This window comes from Typopeltis vanoorti, chromosome 3 (genome assembly GCF_054136105.1).
Source record: "Typopeltis vanoorti isolate ZY-2024b chromosome 3, IOZ_Tvanoo_1.0, whole genome shotgun sequence".
Classification (NCBI taxonomy): domain Eukaryota; kingdom Metazoa; phylum Arthropoda; class Arachnida; order Uropygi; family Thelyphonidae; genus Typopeltis; species Typopeltis vanoorti.
Window position 1 is genome coordinate 73,604,621 of NC_143551.1, and position 22,892 is coordinate 73,627,512.

At 38.6% G+C, this 22,892-nt stretch overlaps 1 protein-coding gene across 2 annotated transcripts in view; it reads right to left on the reverse strand.

The window, feature by feature from the left end:
- The window catches only part of LOC150108267 (uncharacterized), a 709,268-nt gene that overhangs the window by 527,564 nt on the left and 158,812 nt on the right, over positions 1 to 22,892 (reverse strand). For both annotated transcript variants that reach the window (XR_016548127.1, XM_090390670.1), the window contains exon 17: positions 14,701 to 15,123. Coding sequence is in view for 1 of the 2 variants with exons in the window: in XM_090390670.1 (XP_090246796.1) it covers positions 14,701 to 15,123 (423 nt within the window). In the remaining variant the exon portion in view is untranslated. The remainder of the gene's footprint in view (positions 1 to 14,700; positions 15,124 to 22,892) is intronic.

Here is a 22,892-nt window from a genome sequence, read left to right on the forward strand (position 1 = left end):
GGCTCGACCGGTTCTACCTGTCACCCTCCCTTGTCTCCAGATCCGAAGCCATAAGGCACGTTCAAATTAATTATACCATCTCGGACCACAAAATGGTTGTGCTCACATATCATCCACTAGAAGCAGTAGAAGTTGGTCCGGGCCCCTGGAAGTTACCACCAGACTTCCCGTCCTTGTTCTCGGCTAAGCTTAACCAACTGTGCTCCACTTGGAGCACTGCTGGCTGGGACTGGGACGAGTGGGCTAAAATCTAACATCAAAGAAAACATGATAAAATGGGGCCTAGAACGTGCCTTTCTCAGAAGATCTCGGCTTCGTGATCTATACAAGGAAAGAAGCTGGTTCGTGGCCAGCCAACGCCAAGGCTTTCCATGTCACAACGCCATCCGTGACATTAATCTCGACATTGAAGTGGAGAGACAGAAGCAAGTGGAAGACAAGAACACCAAGATCCGACTCCACCTCTGCTCGGAAGACAGGCAATCGGCTGCTTTCTACAACAGGCGCTATGTCAATTTTCGACAGGAGAGAACAATCACCACCATCACTGAAGGCGGGTGTACTTACACCACAACACCCGACATCCTGAAGGCCTTCTGGGGGTATTACAACACCCTCTACCAGGATAACAGTACCCCCCAAGATTACTCCTGTTGGAATATTGACCCCTTCCCTGTACACATCCAAGCAGGGTTGGATGCACCAATTACAGCGGCCGAAATAACATCAGCCTTCAAACAGTGCCATACGAAGAAAGCGCCTGGGCCAGACGGACTAAGCACAGAACTCTATCGAGAAGCCTGGGACTACATCCTCCCCATTCTCGTGGCACTATTCAACAACTTTCTCAACACAGGGAACGTGCCGCGAGAATTCGTGGAATGCCATACAGTGTTCATCCCCAAAGCCAACAGGGATCCATCCAACATCAAAAACTGGAGGCCCATCAGTCTGTCGAACACGGATTACAAGATCCTCGCCCGTGTTCTCAATGACAGACTGAAGCTGGGGATGAGATACGTCATCAACAGCACACAAGTGTATGGTGCTCCTGGCCGATCGATGGAGTTTAATCTCATCCTCATCCGAGAACTGCTACGTCTGGTCAACCTTAAGACGTACTCAATGGCACTGCTGACCATCGATCTCAACCGAGCGTTCGACAGCGTCCGGCACTCCCTTCTGTTCAACATCCTGCAGAAAGTCAGGGTCAGCAGCGGACTGCTTTCCATCATCAGAAGAAGCTACATGAACAGCTCCACCTGCCTCCTCGTCAATGGACACCTTTCGGACCCCATTAACATCCAGAAAGGGGTCAAACAAGGGTGTCCCCTCAGTCCACTGCTCTTTGCACTAGCCCTTGAGCCATTTCTACGGGCAGTCAACAGCTCAAGAGCTGTGAGAGGGATTCCACTACCACTCACCACGGATGACTCCAAAGTAATTGCATATGCGGACGACGTGGTGGGCACCCTCAGGGACAACGACTCCATACAGAGCTTCTTCAACATCTTAGAGAGGTTCAAAGTGTCGGGGTTAACACCCAACCCCGACAAAACTAAGATCAAGACGTATGGAGTCTGGGACCTAAACAACATCCCCATGGGTCTCGTCCCTACAGGAGACTCCCTTACCATCCTGGGGGTCCCATTTGCAGCAGAGCCTGTGCTCGACGTTCAACAACTCATCAACACCACAGTCGAGCGTCTCAAGGACTGGACAAACGGACAGCTGTCGCTCTCCTCTAGGGCTACTGTCATCAAGACCATCTTGTGCCCTATGTACCAGCACATCGTAAATATAACAAACATCAGCGAAGATCAAGAACTTCGGCTTTACAGGAAACCCTTGAAGTTCTTCTGGGGCAGGCTATGCCAGGAGGTTAACATGAAGATCCTTCAACTTCCGGAGAAGCTGGGAGGCTTTGGCCTCCCCGTCCTTAACATCAAATACCTGAGCAATACCGCCTTCCATCTTAGCAGGATACTACAGACCAACCATCCCTGCAGCTATCCTGTGCGGTATTTCTTAGGCTTCAAGCTTCCCCTTTTTGGGATCCCAGTCCACCAAGGTCCCAAGGCAGATATTGTTCCAGAGGATTACAATAGACTTTGCCAGCTAGTACAACAACTCCGCTCGTCGGGTGTCAACACTGCCGGGATCCAGAACAGCAAGATGTGGTATGATCATCTCCTTAACATCCTTCATACTGACGTTCCGGATCTAGGAATCAACACCAATGACATCCTCTTCGGCCACCTATCTAAACATCGAGGCTACCCGTCGAGAAAGGACCTGGCCTGGAGGATAGCCTATGGACACCTTCCAGTCAATGTGAATAAGTGGTGGTTCAACAACAACCTGGACCCATTATGTAGCTTCTGCCGGAGCCCGGACACCATAGAGCACGCTTTCTACGGGTGTCCCATCTCCATCTTCATCTGAAGGAGGCTAAGCGACGTGCTCCGCATCCCCCTCCTACTGCAGGAGCAAGTGATCTTCCTGCAGTTCGCTCCACCAGGCAGAAGTTACTAGTATTTATCATCAATGAATTGAAATATCACATCTGGAAGGTTAGGAAAAAATTTTCCAACTATGCTAATCCTCCGAGTCTATTGGATCTCTCTCGGATCGTCCTCTACATGTTCTATGGCTCCTTAAGAAGATTTTTACATCTCGAGAGAGAGGCTCTGGGTGACACCAAATTTAACAACAAGTGGTGTTCACCTCCAATCCTGTGTACTGTCAGAAACAACACCATCAAGTTCTGCCTGCTGCTGCTTTAAGATCTCCATCTGCAGCAGCAGCTCCACTCCGAGTCATCTTCTTGGTCTCTGCGTCCCCCCCCCCCGAGGTCTGTTTTGTTTCCTGGTCTCCCAGAGAGGTAGTTCGGAGGAAAAACCCAGGCAGTGCAGGCCAACTCGAGGCGGGCTGCCCTGAAGGGGCGGGTCACCTGGGCACCGGCTACCTCCGTGGTCATTTTGATTTCTTGAGGCAGATCTCCGAGGAGGGTGAGGAAATATCACTTGATAGCTTTAAGCTAGCAAGATGAGAATAATGAGCTGAGGCCAATTTTCTTCTTTTTCCCTATCCCCCACCTCCCCACCTGCCCTTCCCATCCTATTCCGCTTCCTCTCCTCTTCCCCTCCCATCCCCCCCCAGCACCCCACCTTGACCTCTCTGTCACTTCCTTACCCCTCTTTTACTTCTCTTCGGGGGTACTCTGACCCCTTTATTTTTCAATAGGCCGATGATGGGTTTATTCTTTACTCTCACCCACCTCAATAAAGGTCGAAACTAGTCTGGGTAGTGGCCCTTCCCTTAATGCATAACATTATGCATATCCACAAGGAGATGTGTTTTGCATTATGGGAGATACTGAGATAGAAAGGTTGGTAGCTTGCTCCACCTTTGCAAGGAGTCGCCCGGTGTTGTACCACTTTACCCCAGTCCTGAAGATACTTTCAGGTGCAAACTTTGTTTGCATACACTTGGATAAAGGATTAAACTAAATTTATTACAGTCTGACCAAGTGAAAAATAAACTTTCAAAAATATAAGAAAATCTCTAATTGCTATTTTTTTTAATTAAAAGACAAACATTAATGCAAAACAATTACACTATAATATTAATTAAATTATTTGTCTTCGGGGATACCGCACAATAAAGCTGTTTACAAGCTCTTCTAAATTCAAATTATGAGCTATATCTGCCTCTGTCAATATAGTTGCTGGACCAACCAATCTTTCTTGGATCAATGCTGTTCGCAAATAATTTTTAATGAGTTTAAGCTTGGAAAAACTTCTTTCCGCACTTGCTACGCTAACAGGAATTGTTAACAATATCCTTAGGCCAGTGTTTATTTTGGGATAAATTTCTCAAGATTTTGGTTACATACATATGATAAAATTTGGTGAGGACCATTTTTCTCTTGTATTATTTTGAAAGAATTTTTACTTTTTCAAATAAATTTATTGCATCTACATCAGATGTTTTGCACTGCTAAAAACAATTTCCAAGAGTCTTTACAATGTTTTAATATTTCACCTGAACTCCAGTTATGTAAATAATTTATATTATATAAAAATTCAAATAGATCACTGTGTGATCTCAGCTGTTCAAATGCATTTTGTAAGGTATTTATAGCTTACAAAATAGATTTGAACAGCTGACGTTATCAATTAAGACGTTAAAAACATTAACTTCGAAAAGTTTTTCTGGGGTCGCTTGCAGCTCATTATGGCTCTCATAGGAAAACATTTTTCTTTTTCTTATTATTCTTACATGAAGAAATACCAGTGGTACATCAAGTTTTTCTGCAATTTCATATGCAGTTGTTTTCATTTGTCGAAATCGTTTTTCCTATAATCGGTTAAAAATTTCATGATGGTGTCAAACTGCTCTAAGGCATGACCAATATTTAAATTTAGACTTTGCAATATTTTACTCACTGGGTTTATTAATGACAGAATGTCATACCAAATAATTATGCTGCAAAAAAATTTGAATGAAGGGATTTTTTCAACAATGGCATGAGCAGTGCATTTTGTTTCATTTCCGGTTGAACCTGTCAATTGAGGATGTTCATATATTTCCACGATTGCATCATGAATTTTGCAGATTTGAAATCGAATTGGCTTAATTGCTGCAATTCGAGCTTCCCATCAAGTATCAGACACACCTTTTATTGTCATGTTTGGTAGGTATTTCAAAAGAACCTCCCACCTGTTTATCGATCCAGAAAAAAAGTTGAATAGTTGTTGAATTATTCCAAAAAATGATAATGTCAACTTTGCTTTTAGCTGTATCATAAACAACAAGACTGAGAGAATGAACACTACATGGGACATAAAATGTGCGGGGATTTATATTTAAAATGCCTTTCTCTTGTCCCTTCATGTTAGCGCCGTTATCATAACTCTGTCCCATTCATGTCTTCTATATTGATATTCAATTGTTCTAATTCTTTTATAATTTTATCAGTCAACCTAAGTCCTGTTTTGTCATGAATTTCCAAAAACCCATGAATTTTTCACATATTTTCCCTGTTTCTGAGCGAATGTATCTTATTATAACAGTCATTTGTTCAGTATGACTGGCATCTGGTGTGCAGTCTATAATAATGAAATAATATTTGGCTTTTTTAATATCGCTTATTATTTTACTTCTTATTTTCTCTGTCATAATTTGAATTAATTGATTTTGTATTTCAGGACCCAAATAATGAACTTGACATCGTTTTTGTTTGTTTTTGGTTATAGCATCAATAACTTCATCGAACAATGCAAAAAGTTCTACAATTTTTAGAAAATTTCCATTGTTAGGAGTATAAATTGTAGAGGACAATCCCCGAAGCACAAGATTTTGTGCTGCTATGCAACAGATTATTGTTAATAATCATATTAAAACTGCTTTCCAGAATTGTGTTTCATTGTCCAAAATTCTTTGTTGGTCTGCATCAATCGTTTCAAATTTAACCGGATTGTCAATTCCTTCCATTCAGAAAAACAATGAATATGGGATTGTGAAGTTTCATGTTTGAAGTTTTCTGTTGATATTTTTCCAATAATCGAAACCACTTTTCTTCATAAGGCCTTTTTGCTCTGATGAAACATGATTAAAAATTTTGCAGCAGAAACAGTAAACAGCATCATTTTCCCTGGAATAAAAACCATGAACGTTGAACATTTTCAGAAATTTTAAGCATTCGTTGATAATAATTATTCAAAAATTTTCTGCCTTGATCATTCAAAGAATATTTATTTAATTTTACTTGAATAGGACCTTTTTTTATAAGTTCAATTCTAGTTTTGTCATCAAATTTCTGTGTCCAGTAGTATGGATCAGTTTCAATAAAATAATCTTGATTTTTAATTGGATCATCTGTTTGCAATTTCTGTTTCTCATTATCATCATTTACCTCATCATTTTTGGAATCATCAATTGTTGTGGAATCACCATAAATGGTTGTTACATCAGTATCAGTGGCTGATGCGAGGTATTTGTGGATGAGGATGTAGAAGCTGCTCCAACGGCTGGTGCTGAAATTTTTATAAATTTTAGTGTTGATTCTGTTGAAAACTCATTCTCTTTGGTGTCTTTTGTTAAAATTCCAAATCATATTTCGCTTGTGTTTTCTTTACTTGCTCTTCCTTTCTCTTTTCCTTTTGAGAAAAGCAGCTCCCGATAACTTTTTCTCTTTCAAATTACTCATCTAAATGACAATAAATTTCGTATTGATAAATTATTCCTTTTTTTTCTATTAATTATTAATTTTGTGTTAATTTATTTATTATTTTTAAGAGTTTTAAAACAATAAAATATTATTTTTAAAAAATATCGATTTAAAGCAGTTGCCATCTACAGATCTTTACTATAAATAATTAATTTATACAATAATTTGAAAATTTGATAACTAAAAGTAAACTATATTATCGAGGGCAATGTAAGACGTAAAGTGTGCTGTCCAACGAGCGATTTTGGCATTTTAGAAAAATGCGCCTCTAATTAATATTTTTATAATTTATTAACTAGTTAAAAATTTTGTCCATCAAAAATCCAAAAATAAGTAATTAAAATCAATGTCAAAAATTGTTCAAAGTCACTTACACACAAAATATACACAATACACTCAATATGTTTTACATTCAAAATTGAAATGATGCTGATAAAAATGTAAGAAGTGCATATCACGCTGTTTTGTCTATCCAAATTTGAAGCGAAATTTAAGAAAACGAACAGCATAATATACACCTGTGTTTCAGATTAAATAAACCAGTGTTTCTCAAACTTCAGGTATCCATGTACCCCTTCTTAAATTTTCATTTTTACTAAGTACCTTATCAAAATACCCTTATCAAAATAATAAGAATAATAAATAAATAAATAAATAAAATTATATTTCATTGTAAATGTCTACTTTATTTGAATTTAGATGCACATTTAAACAGAAAAATATGATTTATTTTTAATAGAACAAAATTTATAAAGATACTACACATTTTTACTTAATATAAATAATTTATCATCAATGAGAGGAGTGAAATTGCTTATTTCTATATCTGCTATATTGCTCTCTTTTGTGTGTTTTATAAATCCAGTCTTTAACCAATGATCCATACTTAAGAATTTGAAAGCTGAAAAAAATGACCGTATTTACTCGAATATAACTCGCATTTTTTCCCAAAAATTAAAGCAAAAAAATCGTAGTCCATGATACATTCGGGAATTTTCTGAGAACTTTTCAGAAAAAACCTGAAAATGGGTATGACTTACCAAGGAGCTCCTATTCACCATCGCTTCTTCTGGCCTCGAGAGTGGTTTCCTTATGTGCAACGTCAAAGTTATCTACCCAAATAGTGTCATCTTCTTTCCCATTATGTCAAGCAAAAATTATCAGTATTTTACAAGACTTGACATACGTAATGAACAATCCTTCACAAATGACTAATGAGAAGTGAAAGCTGTGCACAATGATAAGTCAGTAGAGAAAGAGCAGCTATGAAGAAGTGCATATGATTGGTGGGGTATTAACAAAAGATCGTGGGACCCAAAGAAAAAGCAAGCAGACAATTTGAGTTGAAATGCTAATTCTCTTCAATCGATTTCCATATTATCTGAAATACATTCACTATACATTTCTTAGTTTTAATTTGTTCACGACAGGGTAGTGTCAAGCAAAACCATATGTTGCCAGTACAATATATGGTTTTGCTCGAGTCTATACAGCAGTTTCTGTGGGAGAGGAGATGCGATTCATTCCCCAACGTGAACATCAGGGCGATAGTAACTCGCAATTTGAGTAGGAAAATTCATGAATATAATTTTTAAAAATATATATATATATATATAGACTATAAAAGTTTATGAAATTCACATGGTATGATACTTTATGGGTTGTTTCCTTAAGTACCTAATAAGTGGATTCTAAAATGTTTAGTTTTAGTATGTATTACTATAATTTTTTTATTAATAAAATATAATAAGCACATATTTAACCACCCAACTGGCCAAGACGCATATATACGTCCAAGTTACCATGGATGCGAAGTGCATATTAAAATTGCAATGCCATTGATATTATATTGAAATATATGATGGATACAAAGTGTAGAGGAGTGATGTATTTTATCCATATTGATGGCAATGTGGTTAACTGTCAATGGGAAATGGCACCTTTTTTATTTGGCAAACTAAACACTGTATATTAGTAAAATATCTTGTTGCCATAATACAGCTGAACTGGACTGGAGCGCCCTTATTAAGCAGTGCAGTGAGGCAGGCTACCTCTATGCTACACTCTCTTGATGGTACTGACCAGACCCCTTAGTCTTGAGACTTATCAAGAAGGGATATACCACTCCAGCTGTCCTTCATATTGTCCTTCATAATTTTACTCAATAAATTCACTACACTCATTACTCTTCATGATAATGCATTCTTTTTGCCTACCACTTTCCTTGAGAATGTACTCCTCGCTCTTCGATCACACTTTTACTCAAAATTCATGATAAAATCTCAGCAAAAGTTCTTCTTTTTCTTCTACTATATTATAAAAAATTAACTTTGTTTTATAAGATCTCGCTCATTTTAAATTAGAGACCAGGCTGTATATTTCCAACTATAGTTATGATAACAGAGAGGTTGGTTAGGAGTAAACTCCACTGGTTCTTCTGTGAAGGCCATCATGGATTTGTAAAAGAGAGAGAGATCATGCTTTAGCAATTGATTTATGATCATGCTTTAATAACTGCTTTTTTAGTGCATTTTATGTACTGAAAAGGACAGATTCATATTTAAAGCAATATTTTTGGACATCACAACAGCATTTGGTCAAACTGTTTGATAGACATCAACAAGTTTTGTATTCGAGAGTAGTGTCTCAAAAAAGGACAGTAACTAATACGATGTGAGGAAATCTCTTCTTTGGCTAATTTTGTTCAACTTTTTTTGTGGTGATTGCATGTGGTATGAAAGTTATCAGACAAATTCAGTTTTTGATGATTATGCAAAAATTGGGAAGACAAAAGAAGTAACACAAATTTATGTAGTCTGCTAACTTGGAAAGTAGGGTTGTTGTTTTTTTTATGTTAATAAGTGCAAGACACTCTAGAGTGCAGAAGCATAATGCTGTGCTATACTGAAAAACTCTACTTAAGGAAGTTGAGAATGAAATTCTACAAGCCACTCAAAGAGGAGTAACTCAAACAATATCATGACTCTGGAATATTCTTATGAAGACATTTGGTGCTGGAGTGTTTCTATTTAGTTTCTATAGTGATGATGAAATTCTACAAGGCACTCAAAGAGGAGAAACTCGGACAATATCATGATTCTGGAATATTCTTATGAAGACATTTGGTGCTGGAGTGTAAATTGCAGAGCTTGATGAATAAACAGAAGTAATCTGATAGATGTTTAAGCTAGTAAGGAGATTTCATTAGATTAATATAGAATAGATTACCCATTGGACAGAGAAAGAGAGAGAGGAAGTAAGGTGCGTGGTAAAGAGAGTAATGAAGCATAGTGAATGAGTCAAATGCATTACTGGAGGGTACTGTGCAGAAAGTGTGAATGCGTTTAAGGAACAATGAGTGATGTATTAGTGGTCCAGTGGTGATTCTTGAAATGAGACTATTGATTTGATTAAGTCATGTATAATGATAAAATTCCCTCTCCCACCCTCACCTCCTTTTTAAACATCTATTATCTACATTCCTTTATGCAACTTTAACATTATGTTTTATTCGTAGTATACACTGTCAATCTACTCTTTAAGTTACCTAAAATAAATACATTACAAAAATACTCATTACTAAATACTCAAAAGAAAAGTACTATATATATATATATGTGTGTGTGTGTGTGTGTGTGCATGCACACACACACACACACAGCGTTGCATTAGGAACACCCACCTAATAATACGTTGCTCTACCTCTCTTTGCAATCACAGTTTGCAGATGCTCAGGAACAGATTACTACATTCACCAACATCCACCATGAATAACTCAAGCCATGTCTGCTACAACTCCATCAGTTCATGATCATTCTGTGTAGGAGAATCAGCAGTTTTCACACACCATTTTAGCATATCCCCACATATGTGTTCAATTGGGTTACAGTAAGTGGAGGTTGGGGGGGGGGGGGGGGGGGGCAAGGCAATCGTGCAAATTCGATGTCATGTTCCTCCAACCACTCAGTAGTTGTATGAGCCCAATGATAAGTTGCATTGACCTATTGAAAGATGGCACTGTGGTTGGGGTAGATCTCATGCAGTTATGGATGGATAGAGATGGTTGGCTAACAGATCCTTGTGTCATCATCACCATTTGTTGTTTGCGATGATAACCAATGGACCTAGGGTGTTTCAGGAAAAAAAGCTGCACAGACCATACATCACTTCAGCAAGCCTGTTGTACCCCAACTATACAACCAGGAGATAGGACTTCATGCTCTTTATGCCAAATGCAAACATGGCCATCAGCATGGTGCAATAGGAATTTTTACTAAATAGCTTAAGGAAATTAAAACGTATACTAGGATATATGTTGTAATATTTCGGCAACATCACGTTGCCATTTTCACAGGAACTTAAAACAAGACATGTGCACGCAAGCACAACAAACAGTAAATGAGCAAGAAGCAGGAAGCTATTCTTTCTCCTAAAAGTCCTGATGGTGCCCCCCCCCCAGCAGGCAATGTTGGTATTCTTGGGCAATTGGGCTGAAGGTTTTCTGATGTAGGTTTCCCAAATTTGGGACAGTCTCATGCAACCAAATTTGTTGAGGTTGGGATTGGTTCTTAGGGCTGAGGCTGATTCCACAAAAAGTCTTTCATATTTGAATTTACTACGGTGTATTATTGTGGCTTTCTTCCACCGTATTCTATGGCAGGTATCCAGCGCATGATCTGCAAGACCAGAGTGGCTGTATTGGTGAAACCGGATGTAGTCCTTGTGTTCTGAAATTCTGATATTAGCTGTCCTGCCTGTTTGGCCAAAGTAGGACAGCTTACAGCTGCAAGGGACCTGGTATACACCAGGTAGGCCTAGGGGGGGGGGGGGGTCTTTAGTAGAGCAGATAAGGGATGCCAATTTTTTATATGGTCTGTAACAAGAAGTTAAGTCATGTTTTTTTAGGATTTTTGTAATTTTTTCCAAGGTGCCTCAGATATAGGGTATGGTGATGGATTTAGAGTAATTCATCCATAGAGGGGACAGCCATGGGTTCTCCACTCTCCCCACCCTTGGCCAACTTTTATATGAAGATGTTTGAAGAGAAAGCCTTAAACTCTTCCCCACCCCACAAAAACCAACCATATGTCTTCGTTACTTTGTTGATGATATCTTTGCTATTTGGCCACATGGCTCTGATGCACTCCTCTCCTTCCTAACACACTTACACAACCAACACCCCAGAATCAAATTCACCCTGGAAGAAGAAAAAAACAACTGCCTTCCTTTCTTAGACACACTAGTCACCTGCCAGCCTGATGGAACCTTGGTTTTCTCAGTCTACAGAAAACCCACCCATACAGGCAGATACATTCACTAACAATCCCACCACCAACCCTCACAACAATATGGAGTCATTAAGACACTACACAACATGGCTAAATTTATCTGTTCAAATGACAATGCCTTAACCACAGAACTAAACCACATTCTCAACACTTTCTCAGCCAATGGCTACTCCCCCCCAAAAAATCCAAAAAATATTGAAACCAATACCCCCCCCCCCCTCACAACAAGGATTACTCTAAATCCATCACCATACCCTATATCCGAGGCACCTCAGAAAAAATTACAAAAATCCTAAAAAAACATGACAACTTCTTGTTACAGACAATATAAAAATCTGGCATCCCTTATCCGCTCTACTAAAGACCAACCTCTCCCCACTAGACCTACTTAATGTATACCAGGTCCCTTGCAGCTGTAAGCTGACCTACTTTGGCCAAACAGGCAGGACATCTAATATCAGAATTTCAGAACACAAGGACTACATCCGGTTTCACCAATACCGGATGTACTCTGGTCTTGTAGACCATGCGCTGGATACCTGCCAAAGAATACGGTGGAAGAAAGCCACGATAATACACCGTAGTAAATTCAAATACGAAAGGCTTTTCGTGGAATCAGCCTCAGCCCTAAGAAACAATCAAAACCTCAACAAATTTGGTTGCATGAGACTGCCCCAAATTTGGGAAACCTACATCAGAAGACCTTCAGCCCAATCGCCCAAAAATACCAACATTGCCCACTAGGGAGCACCATCAGGAATTTTAGGAGAAAGAATAGCTTCCTGCTTCATCCTCATTTACTGTTTGTTTTGCTTGCATGCACGTGTCTTGTTTTTAAGTTCCTGTGAAAATGGTAATGTGACATTGCCGAAATATTGGAAGTGTATTAAAATTTATTTTAATGTATATCCTAGTACACGTTGTAATTTCCTTAAGCTATTTATTAAAAATGCATAATCAATGTCTAAGCCTTTCCACGAGAGGTACATAGGAAATGGGACTCATCAATCCAGGCAACCTTCTTCCATCTGCCGAGGGTCCACTGCCAACTTTCTTTGGCCCATGCAGGGCATTGTTTGCAATATGTGGCCGTCATCATGGGTTATTGGTGGTCTCTGGCTGTGGAACCACAGATGAAGCAAGATACAGAGCACGGTGCATGTAGAAATGGATCGAACTGTGCCACTGTTGTATTGATGGCTGAGCTATGTGACTGTTACATATCATTGCTGAGAAACCAATCATGACACTTGATGCTCACCTCTAGGAGCAACCATGCATATAGCTGACCAATGTGGGCCCTTCTGCTGGATGTCTGTTCATGGTTAATCGAGTCCTGGTACATCCTTGATTCAGGACCTTGATAGAGGACCAAAACAAATGCTGCTGTTTCCGAAATACTGTCACCCCGCCCTCCTGGCCTCAACTATCTGCTTGCGGTCAGATTGGCTTACATCACCATGTTTCTCCATTACTGGCAAACATTTACTGATTATGTACAAAGGACGTGCTCAATTATAGTAGCCACGTGTGACATTGATATCACATTGTACTTCGTTATCATTATTATTACGGGCACCTCCAAGGAGTACTTAGACTCATCGAGGGAGACCCTAATATCATGTCAAGAACAATTATTCAACATTCACACAGTATCTATCATATATCGCCTTGAACTCATTCACAGTCATGGCACCACAACAGATTCTGGCAGCTTATTCCACTCATTCACCACTCTCCAAGTAAAAAACTAGCTCTAACACCCTTGCTAACCACACTCTTGCCCAGTTTCCATGGATGGCCCCTAGTCTTCCCACCACCAGTCCTGTTCTCAAAAATATCCTCTGAATTAATCTTATAGAAACCCTTCAGTAATTAGTAATTTGAATGTCTCAATCATATCACCCCTCCTCTGCCTATCAACCAATTTTGCAACCCACAAATCTTCAACCTGTTCTCATAAGGTTCATTCCATAGACCTGCTATCATCATGGTCTCTCGCCTCTGGATCCTCTCCACCTCCTCTCCATCAAGAAGAAACCCTGGCACCCAAATCTGGGCACAGTAGTCAAGATGGGGGCTTATTAAGGCTCCATAGAGGAACAATAACTTGCTTGTCTCTGCTCGTCAAAGTATTCTTCAGTAACCAAGTGATTTGATCGGCTGATTTAGCCACTTTTGCAATGTTCCCCCTAAACTTCAATTCCCTATCCACCAACACTCCCAAATCCCTAGCCTTGTCAATCTCCTGGAGTACAGTTCCACCAATGTGGTATACTGCTGCTAATCATTTCACCCCAAATTGCATAACCCTTCGTTTTGCCACATTAAATTGACATCCATTCTCCTTAGCCCACTCCTCCAAACTATCCAAATCATCCTGGAAAATTTTGACATCATGTGCATTCACTATTGCTCTACCCAACTTTGCATCATTCGCAAACAAATGAACTGTTCCTCTCAAATCCTTTCCTATATCGTTAATGAAGAAATTAAATAGTAGTGGTCCAAGAACAGAACCCTGTGGCACACCACTAGTCACATGTCATCTTTTGGACTCTACCCCTGAATAAACCACTCTCTGATATCTCTCCATCAACCACCCTCCTATCCATCTCACTAACCCTATATCCATCCCCATATGCTTCAGTTTACTGATTAGAATTCCATGTGGTGTCCTGTCAAAGACCTTAGCAAGGTCCAGCACTATAACTGTATACCCATTACCCTTATCCAGTTCAGCCGTCACTGTGTCATAAAACGTAAGCACATTAGTGAGGCATGATCTACTCTTCACAAAAACCACGCCGTCTCCTATACAGTATCCCATTTTCATCTATCCATTCCTGTATTTTTCTCTTGACTACTTTCTCCAAGACCTTGACAATGACTCCTGATATGCTGATCAATTCGGTAATTTGCAACTGCAGTCTTGGAACCTCCTTTATGCAGTGAACTATTTTCCCCTCTTTCCACCCCCTTGGGACTAACCCAGACCCGAGACTCAAATTAAACAAAATGGTCAAGGGCACTGACTTTAGCCGTTTCATGTATGACATGCTGAATATGCAAATCGGAGGGGGGGATCCTAATACAAAGCTAACTCAGTGTACACACACACACACACACACACATATATATATATACATAGGAAATGAGAAAAAAATTAATACATACCATCAGATGAATTATAAAGTTCAGAAGGAACTTGAAACTGTTGTGAAATATAGGATATTGCAAATCCTCGGGCAGAAACTTCACTATCAGAAAAAAATTCCAGCAAAAGAACATTCCAGCTTGAGACAATATGCTGTGGTGGTCTTTTGCTATTGCAAAACCTCCCAATTAAGTTTTCTTTTGAGCTAATTTCACCATCATATATATCAAGATAATCATGTACACAATTTTCACCACCAATGACATCAAAATCATGAAATGTAATGTTAATAAAGTGGGATGATGATGCTTTAATTAACCAATGACATCGATAATTATTTTCATATGCTAAAGGATATGAAATTGATGTTATATATCCACAGGATGCATCACATATGTGAATTTTAGAGCATTGAAATTCTCCCATTCCACATCCTGGGCAAGCTAAAAAAATGAGAGTTAAATATATATTAAAAAAGATGGAAAAAGTAGATGTTTTTAAAGTAAAGATATCTTGATTATTGGTAATAATTATAATACAAATGAATTTAAAGGATTAGAAGAATAAAATTATAATAATTAACCATTCCACCTTGATGAAGGGCTGAGCTCTCAGTAAATAGCTTTTTTATTTTCTCTTTCTGACACAATTTTTTTGGAGATAGCTGAATGTTTGTATACATGAGACCCTCATAATAGACTAGTTTTACTTTGGTCAATTTATTTTCTGACTTTCAATTCCTCAAGCATTTTTTTTTCATTTTAAAAATTAAAATTTCTCTTATATTGAAATGATCATAAAGGTGTAAATATTTAGTGCGAGTTGCTTCTATACAGAAATCCCTCAATTATCTTACTGCAGGAGGAAATTAATCTTTGGGTTATATAATGGAATGGTCAATTAACTGAAGATGGAGTTGCATAGTCATCACAAAAAATTATTATTATTATTATTACGTAACACCTCCAGGGAGTCCAAAGACTCATCGAGGGAGGGCACCTACTCAACCATTCTCCGTCTCCACCAACTACAACTACATTCATCATCTACACCAACACCATCTACTGCTAACCATCATCACTAGTATTTTCACAAATAATCACAAACATCCATGCCCATGTAATGTTAACGGCAGGATTTAAACCCGGTGGCTGGAGAGCAGATACGCTAACCACTCGGACAACCAGGCTGGCAAATAATCCACATTGTTTGTACACGATAGATACTGATAAGAAGTAGTGCTGAAAGAATATGTCAATTCACTGTAGTTTTTTGTTTCACATGGATATGTGATAGAATGAGTTATTTAGTTTTAATTAAACCATGTATTTTTGTTTAAATTCAATATTATTGGTATACACCAATGTGTGGTAGAACAATGGCAGAAGACATCATTGTTGAATGAACTGGATTTACATGATTTTGTTCATTGCATATGTGTGTGTGTGTGTGAGAGAGAGAGAGAGAGAGAGAGAGAAAGAGATGTAAAAGCTAAAGAAATTATGGAAGGAGAGCGAAATTGTGAACAAGTACGTAGCAAGTGTTTTAAGAGTGAGTGTCAGTTAGATGGAGATAATGAAGCATGTGTTATTGAAATAGACAGTATCGACAGTAGACCAGAAAATGTTAATGTGAAAATTCATGTTGAAAGTGTGGTTGTGGAAGTACAGGAGAAACAAAATATACTTAAATAAAGAAATAAGAAGCTTGCATGTTATAATGCACAGGACAATGCACGAAATCAAAAACATGCAGAAACATCGAGATCAGCAAGGCAGAGATGAGAAAGAAGCACGAGGTCCAGGAAATGAATCGAGATCACATCAATAAATGAGTGAAAGAAGGTCAGAAGAAAAATTTATTATTATTATTCTTATTATTATGGGCAACTCCAGGGATTCCTTAGACTCATCGAGGGAGGCCCCAAATCATGTTCATCACAACAATTCGACATTCATACAGTATCTATCATACCTCACCTTAAACTCATTCACTGTCACAGCATCCACCACAGACTCTGCCAGCCCATTCCACTCATTCACCACTCTAAAAGTAAAGAACCCAGCTCTAACAACCTTACAAACAACAATTTTGCCCAGTTTCCATGGATGTCCCCTAGTCCTCCCACAACCAGCCATGTTCTCAAAAATATCTTCTGAATTAATTTTACAGAAACCCTTCAGTAATTTGAATGTCTCAATCATATCTCTCCTCCTCCGTCTATCAACCAATTTTTGCAATCCACAAATCCTCAACCTGCTCTCATAAGGTTCATTCCACAGACCTGCTATCATCTTGGTCACTCACATCTGGATCCTCTCAACCTCCTCCCCATCAAGAAGAAACCTAGGTAACCAAATCTGGGCACAGTAGTCGAGATGAGGTCTTATCATGCCTCGATACAGAGGAACAATAACCTGCTAGTCTCTGCTTGTCAACGTATTCTTCAGCAAGCAAGTGATTTGATGAGCTGATTTAGCCACTTTTGCAATGTGCCCCCTAAACTTCAACTCCTTATACACCAACACTCCTAAATCTCGTGCCTCATCAATTTCCTGGAATACAGATCCACCAATGTAGTAAACTGCTGCTAATATTTTCACCCCAAAATGTATAACCTTACATTTTGCCATATTAAATTGACATCCATTCTCCGTAGCCCAGACCTCCAATCTATCCAAATCATCCTGCAAAATTTTGACATCATCTCTATTCACTATTGCCCTACCCAACTTTGCATCATTCGCAAACAAATGAACTGTTCCTCTCAGATCCTTTCCTATATCATTAATGAACAAATTAAACAGCAGTAGTCCAAGAACAGATCCTTGTGGCACACCACTAGTCACAGGCCGTCTTGTGGACTCTACTCCTGAATAAACCACTCTCTGATATCTCTCCATCAACCACCATCCTATCCATCTCACCAACCCTATATCCATCCCCATATGCTGCAATTTACTGATTAGAATTCCATATGGTATCCTGTCAAAGGCCTTAGCAAGGTCCAGTAGAATCACTGTAAAGCCATTACCCTTATCCAGTTCAGCCATCACTGTGTTATAATACGTGAGCAAGGTACTGAGGCATGGCCTATCCTTCACAAAACCATGCTGTCCGCGATACAATATCCCATTTTCATCTATTCAATCTTGTATTTTCCTCTTGACTATTTTCTCCAAGACCCTGATAATGATTCCTGTTATGCAGATTGGCCGGTAATTTTCAACAGCAGCCTTGGAACCACCTTTATGCAGCGGAACTATTTTCCCCTCTTTCCACCCCCTTTGGACTGACCGAGACACGAGGCTCAAATTAAACAAAATGGTCAAGGGCACTGACAATTCTTTAGCTGCTTCACGTATGACACGTGCTGGTATACCATCCAATCCCACAGATGTATTGACATTGAGGTTCTGTAATAGACTAGTTACCTCTACTTCATTCATCATAATTCAAGTATAAGCTGTATAAGTTGGTTCTTCCATTCCTGCAATGTCACCACCTGGATGATATACTCTTGCAAAATGCTCGTTCAGTAATTCCACTATATCGACTGATTCGGTTAACTCCCTACACTCAGCATTTTTTAAAATCATTTTGCCATGAACATTTTTCCTTTTACTTGCAACATATTGAAAAAACTGTTTTGGATTCTCTTTAGCTTTTGCTTTTCTTACCACCCTTGTTTCCATCCTGGCCTGAGCTTTATACTGATCCTGTACCTGCTGGTTACCTTTCTCCTTAAATTCCCTCCACAATTGTTTCTTTTTTTGCAGCTCAAGCTTAATAGTGTTATTCATACATTTAACCCGTACATGATTTATTATTCGGACTTTTGGTATACAGTTAACCATTGCCTCCTGCAAACACTTCTTAACCACCTACCATGCACTATCAACATCCAGCCCTTGCAGTTTTACATGCCATAGCACTGAGCCAAGCACACTCCTATGCTTGTCATACTTACCAGCCAGGTAATTCCACACGTACCCTCTCTTAATTGTAAATTCACCTCCTTTAGCCACCTCCCAAGTCATGACCTTATGACCACTCTCACCAATTGGTGGCAAAATGGTCATGTTCATTACAGCCACATTCTCAGATGCAATTACTAGGTCAAGCACGCTCTGCCTCCTAGTATTTTCCACTACATGCTGTCGCAGATAGTTATCCTTTAATAACCGCATAAAATCCAATTCCTTCCTCCCATGTGCCCTCTCCTCTTTCCAGTCAATGTTACCATAATTGAAATCACCTATAATAATTACCCTCCTTCCACTCATTTCTTCTATTTGCCTATGCATACTATCCCCACCATCTATTCCATCACCTGGTCTATAGCAGCACCCAATTGTATATTTTGTTCTGCTAGACTCTATCTCACACCAAATAGCCTCAAATGTGCTCTTTTCTCTATCCTGCAGTTCAACTTCTATACTCCTTAGCTGCAACTCATCAGCTATCGTCAATAACACTACTCCCCCCCTTTTTATTCTCCCTGTCACTCCTGAACATGCTATACCCGTCGCATTCAATCCCACTAGCTTTATCATCTTCTGTCAACCATGTTTCACTAATACCAAGAACCTGTAGCCTGGAAGTGCCAACAAAGGCCAAAAACTCTTCCTTCTTGTTCCTAATACTCCTGGCATTAGTGTACATGAATTGCAGAAGCCCATTAGTCCCATCCCTATTTTGATGCCTTATACTAACTATCCCATTCTGATCTGTTGTCCTTCATACTCGCTCAGGCATATTATACTCATTCATACACTCAACTGCCTCCCTAAAGTCTGCATATCTACTCCCCACCCCTTAATAAATCTAGTTTCCCTGGGTCTGTACATCCACATCATTCATCAACACTTTTTCAAGCCTCCGTATACCAATTCCATTCAAATGAAACCCATCCATCTTATATAAATCCTTTCACCCATCGAACTCACTCCGCACATACACAAATTCCACACCACTCTCCATGCATAACCCACGCATAAAGTCATTGGCAATTATGGCCCTCCTTCTAAACACTTCACTGTCATACTGCAGCAAAATACTCACAATCCTAACTCTCTGACTCTTCTCTTTTGCTACCTCAAGTAATTCCCTGACATCCTCTATCATTTCCATTTTGTCTTCTTTCAAATCATTTGTTCCTGCTATGATTATCATCTCTTTCACCCTCTGTTTTTGCACTTGAATAGATTCGCTGACGTCCTTTATGTTCGCACCCGGCTGGTACGATTTCGTTAAACTCTCAACTATCACACCTCTTAATAGCGAATCTCTATAACGAATCTCCAAAAATCTGTATGAAGATTCTTATGATCAGAGGAGTACTTAATGAAAGAGCAACAAAATCCTGTTTCCTGGTGCAAAAATTAATAATATTAGTGATACCATCCAGATACAGAAAGGTAAATTGAGAAAAAATAATTTTCTTGGTTGGTACTAATGACCCAAGATATGAGAAGTATTCCATGAGGGAGGATATGAAGGAATTGTTGCAAAAAGGGAAAAAGATGAGCAAGAAGGTGAAGATTGTACATGTCCTGCCACATGATTAGGGCCGCATTTATACTTTTGGAGGCTCTAGGCACAACATCATTATGAGGACTCAAAAATAAGCATTTTTTTAGTTTATTGAAAATAAAAGTCAACATTTCCATAATAACTCATTTTAATAACACAATACAACACTGGTATACATATATTTGCATTTAAAAAAAAGTATAAAAATAAATCAGTTCAAATTTAAATAAAAAAATTAATAACAAAATTTTTTTTCTGGCTTTAGTTTTAGCAAATATATCTATAATATCATAATTAATTGAGTCCATTACATCTGATTGAATGCATAATAACAACAGGTAACTTCTTTTATTTTTGTGCAAGTTGCTACTTAAATAATTTTTTATTCGTTTCAACACTGAAAATGAGCGTTCAGCACTTACATTTGAAATAGGCATCGTCACAAAAATATTTTTAAAATTGTTTCTACATTCGGAAAAGTAGACCTTAACCCATCGTTTATAAATTTGTGTATATTTTTAATTGAAGAATTTTCTTCCTTTATCATTATTAAAAATTTGCTCAACTTCATCAGTAAATTTTTCTGGATCGATATCAGTTCCCTAAGTTTGTAAAATTTTATTAATACTAGTCTTGTACTTGTCTTGATCTATATCTTTCTTCAAAAAAATGTCAACCATATCTAATATGTCGAAATAGCTTTTTGTTCTTTCATTCATTTCCAAAATTAGTTTATAGCAAATATATTAAAAGTGTTCACAGCAAAATTTTTTTTCCATGTAATATAATCTCATTGTTAGATTGTGAAACTTCGTTACTCATTTTTTTTGTTTTTTAACTCTTTCCTTTTCATCTTTAAATTTTGTCTCATCTGTTAATAAATTTCCTTCTTCATTTACAGCAGCAAACTATTTCTTATATCTAAAATAAAACCAACTAAAGACTGTAACAAATGATTAGCGAAAAACAAATCCATATCGGGATCTTGTAGAGATTGACTAGTAGCATGTATTTGTTGTATAATTTTGTCCCACACAATTGTTAAAATTGCTGTTTCTGGTATGTCAAAATGTTCAGCCAATGATGAGCTCTCTAATTTAGAAATAGGCTTTTCATGAGGAGAAATGGATACAGATAACTTAGGAATTTTGCCTAATGAACAGTTCAGCTTCCGTAAGGCCCATAGTACAGCTCAACAAGTACACCGGCTGGTAGAAATCATTAATAAAGGCTATAACTGGAAACTCCATAAAGCTGCCATCTTCATCGATGCAGAGAAGGCGTTTGACAAAGTATGGCATCAAGGCCTTCTCTACAAACTGATAAAATTTAACTTGCCAATCAAGTTAATAAAAATAATCCACTCTTACCTGAAAGACAGATATATGCAGGTCAGGGTCGGCAAAACCGTTTTGACCAGAAGCAGGGTATTGGCAGGCGTACCTCAGGGATCTCTTCTGGCCCCTCTCCTGTTCTCAATCTACGTAGCAGACATCCCTCTGAACCCAAGAACAACATTCATTGCATTATATGAAAATGATACTGCACTGACGGCAAGATCTCTGAGCCCAAAACTGGCAACTAGAAGACTTCAAACTAGCATACACATTTTAGAAAAGTGGATGGAAGACAGGAGGATCCAAGTTAACCCCCAGAAAAGCTCAGCCATACTGTTTACTAGAAAGAAAATCCAAAATCCATAGCATGGAGGACATTTATTTATTGGGAGTAAAGATTCCATGGCAGACTGAAGTTAAATATCTTGGAGCGATCTGATAGTAAACTCCTATTCAGCAAACATATAAGTTACATTACCTCGAAGACATCCAAAGTCTTAGCACAGCTCTACCCTATGATCAACAGACAAAGTAAACTGGACAAACAAACAAAATTAACAATTTACAAGATGGTAATTCGACCGGTCGTCACTTACGCATTCCCTGCTTGGAGCCACACCGCAAATACAAACATTCTGAAACTTCAGAGATTACAGAATAAGTGCCTGAGGATGATTCCGGATGCCCCTTGGTTTATTAGAAACTCCTAGATCCATAGAGAAGTTAATATCCCTTATCTCTTCCCTTCTCCTAGATATAGCTGAGAAGTTCTTTACCAAGACAAGCAACCATTTAAACCCGTTAATCAAGGAAGCTTCAGAATATAATGAAGTGGAAAGTTACAAATATAAAAGATCAAAGTTTATCTTAAGTTCACCTGAACACGGCTAATTTCACTGCCCTCAATGGGTGAGCATATAGCTCACAAACACTCCATTCAAAGTTCTTTCATTACAGACAAAGGGGGAATATGAAAAGTAATTTTGCTTCACCCATCTAGCCAAAAATGTTATTCATTAGAAATGGATAGTTGAAGTAATGCGTCTTTATTATTATTATTTCAGGCAACCCCAAGGAGTCGACAGACTCATCGAGGGAGACCTTAATATCATATCAAGAACAACTATTCACCATTCACAGAGTATCTATCATACTTCGCCTTGAACTCATTCACAGCCATGGCACCCACAACAGATTCTGGCAGCTTATTCCACTCATTCACCACTCTCCAAGTAAAAAACCTAGCTCTAACACCCCTGCTAACCACATTCTTGCCCAGCTTCCATGTATGGCCCCTAGTCCTCCCACCACCACCAGTCCAATTCTCAAAAATATCTTCT